Here is a 9,952-nt window from a genome sequence, read left to right as displayed (position 1 = left end):
CTTTCAAGAACCCAGCGGGGCGGGCCCGGGAAATCGCCCGCTCGCTGGACTCTGCCCCCTAGAGGCCGAGTGGGGCCGCAGTCGTGCAAGGGGGCGTGGGCTTGTAGGCTAGGAGGCCTGCGCCTTTAAGGGGCGGGGTTGCGCCTGCTGTGGCGGAAGCGGATTTGCTGGGAGGAGTCCCCGGAAGTGATGCACGGAGAAGCCCACGTGTGCGATTCCACTCCACATGGCTGTGCTCCTGAAGAGGTTGTTGCATCCCCGGAGGCCCCCGGCGGCCTTGGGCCGCCCCCTGGGACGGCGCGAGGCCAGCCTGGACACTCATGCCGGGGCTGCGGTGCGAGTGCGGTTCGCCCCCAGCCCCACAGGTAACCTTGGCGGACGTGACGCTGCAGGCCGAGACCCACCGTCTCTTGCCCGCCCCCCGAACGATCCGAGCGAATCCCTTCCGGTGGAGTCAGACTGGGCGGGCAGTGTGGCCTCATTATACAGAAGCAGAAATAGGTTTACGAGCGGAAGTTTTTCGCATTGCCAGGAATTTCGTGTTTATTGTACTGTACCATTTCTTTAGGCCCCTTTTTTCCTTTGTGTATATAGTAAATGTGTATTGAGTACAAAATGTTCTAGGCGCTGCGATACAGTGGACATGGAGAAAGTAGGACCCCCGCTCCCAAGAAGCCTACACTGTAGTGGCTGCAACAAACACGTATAAAAATAACTAGTTTTAAACAGTCACGTGTGTCATGTGGAAAATGAAGCAGGGTAGGGGACTGGGGGTTGGGTAGGATGGTCAAGGATGCCTTGCTGAGGAGGTGACATATGAGCGGAGAACCAGATAACAAGAAGGAACTAGGTATGTGAAACCTATAGAAGGAACCTTCTGGGCAGAGGAAATTGGAGGTACAAAGGCCCTGTGATTAGTGTTGGAGCCTAGCAAACCAGAGAGTGAGGCAGGGGCCCATTGTATACCCTAGCGGCGATCTTGTCAGGGCCTCCGCACCAGTTCCCCAAATTCTTTTCTCACCAAGGCAACCGGCTTGCCCTCTTCACACCAAGCATGCCTCTCATTCTGAACTCCAGGGTCACAAAGCTACCTTTGTGGCAAGATCTCAGCTACACAGAGTGACAGGGGTCTTTCTCGGCAGGCAGTATAGTGTACAGTATGCTTCTCAAACCACCCCTGGTGAAAGGACTGGTTTCTGATTTCCAGTCAATTATGGACTAATACTTTTATAAAATCAATATAAAGAAACTAGTAGAAAAAGGAAACTCGTAAAAGCATACAAAATATGAGACTATTTCTTTTTATTGAATTCAAAAGATATAAAGTTATTCTGTCAAATTGCTGTCAACTTGGTTGGGAACTGCCAACAGTTTGCAGACAAGCTCTGGTTTGGGTGCCAAGGCCTGGGATTGTCTGGGCCCAAATTTCTGGCTTTGCCACTTCCTATCTGTGTGGCTTGAGAAAATTATTTAACCTCTCTGAACCTCTGAGTTTTACCATCTGTCAAACAGGGCTGGTAATAGTACCTGCCTCATGGTTTGAGCTAATGCAACTGAGGCACTGGATAAGGACTGGTACTCATGGAAAGCACTTAGTAAGCAGAAAACTCCATTATGCTGATTTTAATTCTCCTTTCCTTGCTGATCTGTGGGAAAAGCCCATGTTGGAAAGGCTGTTGACTACAGATAGAAGAATGTAGATCATTATAATCACTAAAATTAATAGGGTACTCTGGTCAGCATTTATGCCTCACAGCAACCTTGCAAGGAAGGTTTCTATTTTTTGTTGTTAATCTCTCTAACAAATTAAGAAACTGACGCACACAAAAGTCAAGTAGAGTGCCCAAGGGGTAGGAGAATTTGAATCAAGGTCTATTCGATCTAAAAGGTCTTGCTTTCAACTACTGGACCCCTGTCCTCTATCTCGGGGACCTCTGGTTTTGTGGTGGCCTTGTAACTAGCTGAAGGTCACATACATAATCAGTGTTGAGCTGGAGTCTACCTGACTCCAGAGGAGCATTTCCTATCCCGTGCTGCCTCCTGTACTTGGAGATGCAGACAGGCCCATTGTGGAGACAGGGCCGTAGCCTGGCCCAAAGAAGGAAGGGTAAGGGGGGAAATGACAGCCCTGGGAAAACTGTTCACTTTAACTTTTCAGTCAGGAATGATGAAAAAGTAAAATATTAAGAGTTTAAACTTGGGTGAAGAGAAATACAGTGGCATCGAACATTACTTTAGGTTAGTATCTAAAGCCAGCACTTAAAGTGTCGAGTAGACAAAATTCAAAACGTACGATGTGGATAGTCATGTACAGTGCATAGAGGGTACGGGCAAAGTGTAATTTTACAGTACATTTAATTAGTAATTAATTTTTTTTTTTTTGCCCAAGGACTTCATTGAATTTGCATAAGTTAGATGCACGTGTGATGTGGCTTCACTGAATAACTGTCTGCTTCTCCTTTGGGTGAAACTTGGCCTTAAGGCAAATGTCAAAGTAGAATGATGGGTGCAGTTGGGGAGATTTGGAGCCATTTTACACAATGACATGCTCCAAAACTTCAGTGTTCTTCCACTTCCAGGATGAGGGTAAATGAGTCAACCAGCCCAGTCCTCTTCTGTGGCAACCTGCCTGCCTAGGTGCCTGATGGGGAGGTGGGACAGGGTAGCGCCATTTCTTAGACTTTGATGTTCCCTGAGACCTTGTATCACAAGCAGAACTTACTTGCCCCTTGTCTTCCCTATCTTGTCTGAGCTGTTCTCTTCTTCCGCCAGGCTTCTTGCACCTGGGCGGCCTCCGCACTGCCTTGTACAACTACATCTTTGCCAAGAAGCACCGAGGGAGCTTCATCCTGAGGCTAGAGGACACGGATCAGACCCGCCTTGTGCCTGGGGCAGCGGAGAATATAGAGGACATGCTGGAGTGGGCAGGTGAGGCTGGCAGGGAGGGGCCCCTTCTCCCAGGAAGGAGCAGGGAGCAGGGAAAGGAGCCTGGAGGTTTTCTCACGTGGCCCAGGGTGGAGAACGCGGAGTCCCTGGAGGAATGAGTACATTTGTGCTGCCTGGGGTGGCAAGTTCCACCTGGAAAGATGCTGAAGTTCCCGGGGCGGGGGGTGGGGGAATAAAAAGCTCCAAGGCTGTTTTGAGATTCTTGTTTTTATCTCAGAATCTCACTTCCTACTGGGAGCGGGCAGGAAACACAGGCCAAGTGGAAGATGGACCGGGAGTCTCCAGGGGTGTGGTAAGCCCGAGAAAGCGCCAGCCCTGTTGATGTGGGAATCCTGGCCCAGCTCGTCAAATCTTCTGATTTCCGGGAGGAGCCGGAACTCCCGGGTTTTTTGTTTCTGTTTTTGATGACTACTTCCCATTGTTAAATCTGAGCTCAAATTTTTTTTTGTTTTTTTTTAAACCACATTGTATGAGCCAAACAAAACATGTGCAGCTTCTTAAGTCAGTGTCTTTATGGGAAGTTTAATCCTGAGGCCAGCTAAGCTCAGGGAGGACAAGGAAGACTGTATGTGTGTTCCCCAGGTCAGTAGCTGCCTTCCTGTTGGAACAGGTATGACTGTTTAAGCTCGCCAAGGGCAAATGCCAAAAACACCAAGACTGTCTTGAGATGTGTATTCTAGTCTCAGGTAAATCATTAACTAAATTCTGGGTTCCTGAAGGGCAAAAACTGATTTCATTTCTGTCCTCTACTGCAGAAGGTTGTAGCAGAAACTCAGTTGAGATTAGTTGAATAAATGATTTCATGCACCAACATCACTTACTGTGGTCCAGGTAGTGGTAGTGTTCAAGCATGGAACCAAGACCCTGCACTTAGTAAGTAGGGGAAGACAGATAAAAGGTGAATTCATTCTTACTACAATATTAAATGATGATAAGTGATGTGGAGAGAAGGGTAGCAGGCGAGGGAACCAGCAGGGAGCAGGTCTTGGAGATGGGGGGGGGACTTCCCCAGGGAGGGGCCGGTAGAGCAGAGAGTTGCACAAAGTGAGGGGCCGGCCCTGTGGTCACCTAGGGGGAGAATGCTCAAAGCAGTGGGAATAGCAGATGCAAAGACCCTGCGGAAGCTTAGTGCTGGGTGTATTTGAGGAGCAGCAAGGAAGCCAGTGTGGCCCAAGCACGGTGAGGTAAGCAGAGGACCTGGAGACGTGAGCACAGGGAGGTTGGCAGGAGCCCGTGACTGGCCACGTGGCGTGGAGCATCTGCTACACCGTGCTAGGCACGAGGGTACCGTGATGAGCAAGACTGCCTGGTGCGTCCTGCCCCGTGGAGCCCCCAGCTCGGCACAGCGGTGTGAGCCTTCTGGCGAGGCAGAGGGCAGGGATCCACACCCCAGGTGGCTGAGTTCTGGAGCTTCGTGCTGTGGGCGTCGGTATGTAGTTTACATAGGATGAAATATACCATTTCAAAGGGGTCTTTAGTATATTCACTGAGTTGTATATCCACCACCACTCTAATTCCAGAACATTTCCATCACCCCAAAACGGAACCCTGCACCAGGCACTCCCTATTCCTCCTTCCCTCCTGCCCCTGGCAGTCACTAACCTACTTGCTGTCTCTGTGGTTTGCCTATTTGGGACATTTCATTTTATGTCTGGCTTATACTTAGCATAAGGTTCGTGTATGTTGTAGCATGAATCGGTTCTTCTTTCCCGTTTATGACCAAACAATATTCATTGTATGGAAATACCACTTTTTACTTAACCATTTGTGAGTGATTGGGCATTTGGATCGTTTCTACTTTTTGGTTATGATGAGTAAAACGGCCATGAACATTTACATACTATTTTTTATGTGAATCTGTTTTCAGTTTTCCTAGTGGAGTCTCTCTTAAACCCTGGAGCATTCCAAATGCTGGACACGTTAAGGGTAGATCAGGAAGGAGCCCCAGATGCACCTAACCCAACCCCCCTTCTCTGACAAATGAAGAAATACCAATACCAACAGTACCAACGATGGTCACGGCCAGGACCTACTGAGCACTGAGACGTGCCAGGCAAGGTGCCGAACCCTTCCCGTAGGCCGTCCCGTTCGAGCCTCGTGATGACCCTCGGGAGAAAGTAAATGTTTGTTTCCTTCTTTTGTAAAGGAGGAAGTGGAGGCTCTGATAGGCGTCTTGCCTGGCCTCGGAGCTGGCCGGTGCCTTTGCGCCCAGGCCCCTCAGCCTCCAGAGTTCATGTGACGTCGGGTGTGCAGCGTTAGCCCTGTCCTCACCTTCCTGATTCGTTCGAAAGCCATTTCAGGGCAGAAACGCCATCATCCAGCTCTTCTGCGTCCACCCTGCCTCTCCCGGAAGCGTTTATAAGTTAAATCTATCCTTTGTGACCTGAGGAAACCGGACCTGGGGTTGGCGGTTTCGCTTATAATAGGTCACATTTAATCTAACAGCATATGTTGCAGCTGTTCTACATGAAGCCGTTGCGCTAAGCACTGTGTAAGCACTGGTGCGTTTACGTCTCGGTCACTCTGCACAGTAGACTCTCAGCTCCACTTTTCAGAGAAGGAAACTGAGGCTTAGAAAGGCTAAGGAATGCGGGAGGCAGTCCGCCAAGTGGTTAAGAGTGCGGACTTGGGGCCAGCTAGCCTGGCTTTGGTCCTTGGCCAGGTGACGTAACACAGCCCCTCTATGCCCCCATGTCCTCCTTACTGAATGGGGGTAATGACGGCACCTACTGGGTGGGGTGGCTTTGCGCTTTAACAGCGATCACAAAACATAAAAGCAGCCTGGAAGGTGCATGGCACTGTCGCTTGTGACAGCCAGTCAGGGGCAGAGCCAGGAGTCCAGCCGGGCGGAATGGGCTGTCCCTGAACCACGCTTCTTCTCCCAAGTCCACTGTTCCAGGCCTGGGCTGGCTTCTCCCTCCCCGGGGCGAGCATGGAGGGAGAGGACGTGCCTGTAAGGGCGTGGACCGTGGAGCCAGTGCACCTCCATCCGACTCCTTATCCACCAGCCACATGACCTTGAGCGTTAACCTGTCTGTGCTTTAACTCTCCATCTGGAAAAGGGAAATCATAAGGGTAACAGCCGCATGGATTGTCATGAGGGTTAGGAGCTTTGCTGTATGTGTAAAGCGCTTATAACAGTGCCTGGGAACCAGTGTCCTGTGTGTCGTAGTTATTACCGTTTGGTGATTATTCTCGGCCTGTGTTGTAGGCATCCCCCCTGACGAGAGCCCCCGCCGGGGAGGTCCTGCGGGGCCCTACCTGCAGTCTCAGCGACTTGCGCTCTACGCCCAGGCCACCGAAGCTCTGCTGAAGAGCGGCGCTGCGTACCCGTGTTTCTGCTCACCCCAGCGGCTGGAGCTCCTGAAGAGGGAGGCCCTAAGGAACCGCCAGACACCCCGGTGAGAGCCCCAGCCTGTCACGGGTGCCTCCCCGGGGGTGGATGTGTTCGTTAGCTCTTGCTGTGTAACAGATTATCCCCAACTGGCTTATCTCAGGGTTTCTGTGGGTCAGGTTTGGGCACCGCTTAGCTGGCTCCTTTGGCCCAGGGTTGCTCTCAAAGCTGCATCAAGGTCTTGGCCAGGCTTGCAGTTACCTCGAGGCTGGACTCTCAAAGGATCTGCCTCCATCCCTCTCCGAGGCTGTTGCCTGGAGGCATGTGTTCCTGGCCATGTGGACCTCTCCACAGGGCAGCTCACAGCTTGGCAGCTGGCCTTCCTCAGGGTGAGCCAGGGAGAAGGCAGGGGAGAGCGAGGAAGGTGGAAGCTGCAGCTTCTGCATAACCTAATTGGGGAAGTGACATCTCATGGCTGTGTCGTGCTCTGTGTGTCAGAAGGAAGTCACTAGGTCCAGCCCACGCTCAAGGGCGGGGAGGACACGGGAAAAACACCACGAGGCGGGGATCACTGGGGCCGTGCTAGCTCTGCCTGCCGCATTGGGCCTCAGGCATGTAAAGTCATTTAAATTATTTCTTATTTTGAATCAGTAAAAGTTGTCTCATGTCCAGAAAGATGTATGTGCAGAGATGTCTCCCAACCCTAGCTCTCGCTCGCCGATTCCCTCTCCGAGACAGTTGGTGTTAGAGCTTTCGTGTCTCTCCTCCAGAGGCACGCAGTGCACGCACTGAGGAACGCATATTGGCTCTCTTCTTCCCCGCTCAAATGGTAGCCCACAGGATACGTGTCATGCGGTTTACAGATCCCACTTACCGTCCTGAGGATCGGTCTGTATGAGTCCATAACTTCTCCTCTGCTTGCATGGTATTCCATCACAGGGCTGTATCATCACTCACTTGATCAGTTCCTTTCTAATGAACATTTACGTTATCTCTAATCTTTTGTTACTAAAAAAAGAGAGCGGTGATGAATAATGTGGACGTACATCATTTGGCACGTGTGCAATGTGTTTGTTGGATTACCTCCCTAGACTTGGAATTGCAGGTCAATTTACAGCTTTGATAGATACTGTCTAGTGGGCCTCTACTAGCTTGTACTCCCATCAGCATCATAATATTCAAGTTCCAGTTTTAGTGAACTGTTTGGACAAGGGCTTGGATGTTCGTACAAGGTCACGCCATCCGCTGCAGCATTGCTTTTTTAATCATAAACGGTCTACTTGCCCATTGACAGAAGATTATCTTTTAAAATTACGATCATGCCCTATCCTGGATCCATACAGCCATTTATTTATTTATTTATTTTATACATTTATTTATTTTTATAAATTTATTTATTTATTTTTGGCTGCATTGGGTCTTCTTTGCTGCGTGCGGGCTTTCTCTAGTTGTGGCGAGCGGGGGCTACTCTTCATTGTGGTGCGCGGGCTTCTCATTGCGGTGGCTTCTCTTGTTGCGGAGCACGGGCTCTAGGCGCGTGAGCTCCAGTTGCGGCACACGGGCTCAGTAGTTGTGCCTCGCAGGCTCTAGAGCGCAGGCTCAGTAGTTGTGGCGCACGGGCTTAGTTGCTCCCTGGCATGTGGGATCTTCCCGGACCAGGGCTCGAACCCGTGTCCCCTGCATTGGCAGGTGGATTCTTAACCACTGCGCCACCAGGGAAGTCCCATACAGCCATTTATGATTGAACATTTAGCTCAGTGTCAAGGATGGTACTTACAAGTGTTACATTTGTGTATCAGTTAGGACGCTTTTGGGAGCAAGTAACAAATACTCTGTTTAAAAGGGACAAACCAGAGCTTCTCATACTTTAATGTGCAGAAGAATCACCTGAGGGTCTAGTTAGCGGGCAGCTTCTGAGTTAGCAGGTCCAGGGTGGGTCCAGCAGGTCCTGAGATGCTGCATTTCTGACAAGTGAGGCTGACGCTGGAGGTCCACAGACCACACTTTGAGTAGCCAAAGCATAAACCACATAGACATTCATCTTCTCTTTCTGCAGAAGTCTGCAGGTGGGTGACTCCAGGATGAAGCCAGCAGCTTTGAGAAGGCGGGACTCTATTTTGGCCTGTTTCTGCCTCCCTTGCCGCCCCCCTCCCCCATCAGTTCCAAGTGGCTGCAGCACCTTGTGGCTCGCTCTCCTCTCACTTAGAGAGAAAATCTTTCCCAGAACCTTCATCTTCCGCTACCCCACAAGCATACTTTTTTTTGAATCTCAGTGATGGGTCATTGCTTTAGGGGAATGAGATTGCATGCTTGGCAAAACCAGTCATGATTCACCCCCTTGGGTGACATTTGACGTTTCCTCATTAGCAAGGAAGAAGGGAAACAGGCTTGTGACTGCTGTGCTATGTTATCTCACTTAGTTCTCCCACACAATAACCTTATTATCCCCATTCAAGACTGAGGAGACAGCTGTAAGAGGTAAATGACTTGCCCAAGGTCATACAGTTATCAGAGGCAAGGGTAGGGCTCACACCCGTCACCAGTACTCTTAGTAACTCTTAGTTACTGTGCTGCTCTGCTTCCTAACAGGTATGACAATCGGTGCCGGAGCCTGAGCGAGGCGCAGGTGGCCCAGAAGCTGGCCAAGGACCCCAAGCCTGCCATCCGCTTCCACCTGGAGGGGGAGGCGCCAGCCTTCCAGGACTTGGTGTACGGCTGGAATCGGCATGAGGTGGCCAGTGTGGAGGGGGACCCAGTCATCCTGAAGAGCGATGGCTTCCCCACCTACCACCTGGCCTGCGTGGTGGACGACCACCACATGGGCATCAGCCACGTGCTGCGGGGCTCCGAGTGGCTGGTCTCCACCTCCAAGCATCTGCTCCTCTACCAGGCCCTGGGCTGGCAGCCCCCGCTCTTTGCCCACCTGCCCCTGCTCCTCAACAGGGATGGCAGCAAGCTGTCCAAGAGGCAAGGGGACATCTTCCTGGAGCATTTTGCTGCCGCCGGCTTCCTGCCGGATGCCTTGCTCGATATCATCACCAGCTGCGGCTCAGGGTTTGCAGGTACCCACTCCCCAAGAGGTCCTGGTGGGACCATAGCAGTGAAGAGCCGGGGCCTTGGGTCATGCCACCTGGCCTTCAGTCCCAGCTGTGCCGCCCACTGGCTGTGTGATCTTATACAAGTTCCTTCTCTTATTTGACAAGTGTTTATTGAGCCAGACACCGTGTTACGTGGTTGGGGCTACAATGGTGAACAAGGTAGATGTAATCCCTGCCCTCAAGGATCTTATGATCTGTGAGCCTCGGTTGCCTTATCTGTAGAATGGGCTAAGTGTCTACCTCACAGGGTTAAGTTAGGGTTCACTGAGCTCCTGACTATGAGGCACCAGCACAGTATCTGCCACACAATAGCACAAAAATTACAGATCCTGTGATTATTGTAATTACATTATTAATAGTAGTGCAAGTAGGTACTCTGACAGTATTACTAGTATTACTATGACCCTAGTTTATTTCAAGCTGACCAAAGACTTAGGGCCCACATCTTGATGATGCACAAAATAGGATGACCTTTTGGAGGGGGGGCGATTTCTGAAAATGTGACCATAGTCTGCTTCCTGCTTTTTCTGCTCGTATCTCATTTAAGCCTTAAAATATCCTTGAGGGGTATTTA

General features: G+C 50.7%; 1 protein-coding gene across 6 annotated transcripts in view; it reads left to right on the top strand.

The window, feature by feature from the left end:
- The first annotated feature begins 153 nt into the window (after positions 1 to 153).
- EARS2 (glutamyl-tRNA synthetase 2, mitochondrial) overlaps positions 154 to 9,952 on the top strand; it is a 28,018-nt gene continuing 18,219 nt past the window's right edge. For 4 of the 6 annotated variants that reach the window (XM_082362544.1, XM_082362541.1, XM_082362542.1 and 1 more), the window contains exons 1-4: positions 155 to 365; positions 2,773 to 2,928; positions 6,158 to 6,347; positions 8,870 to 9,342. In XM_082362544.1, coding sequence (XP_082218670.1) covers positions 227 to 365; positions 2,773 to 2,928; positions 6,158 to 6,347; positions 8,870 to 9,342 — 958 coding nt within the window. In that variant the 5' untranslated portion in view covers positions 155 to 226. Of the gene's footprint in view, positions 366 to 2,772; positions 2,929 to 6,157; positions 6,348 to 8,869; positions 9,343 to 9,952 lie in introns of all 6 variants that reach the window. The other 2 variants (XM_082362540.1, XM_082362539.1) reach the window with 2 other exon arrangements.

This window comes from Balaenoptera borealis (genome assembly GCF_965194805.1).
Source record: "Balaenoptera borealis genome assembly, chromosome: 16".
Taxonomy (NCBI): Eukaryota; Metazoa; Chordata; class Mammalia; order Artiodactyla; family Balaenopteridae; genus Balaenoptera; species Balaenoptera borealis.
Note: the sequence above shows the minus strand (reverse complement) of the source record. Positions and strands in the feature narration are given on the sequence as shown.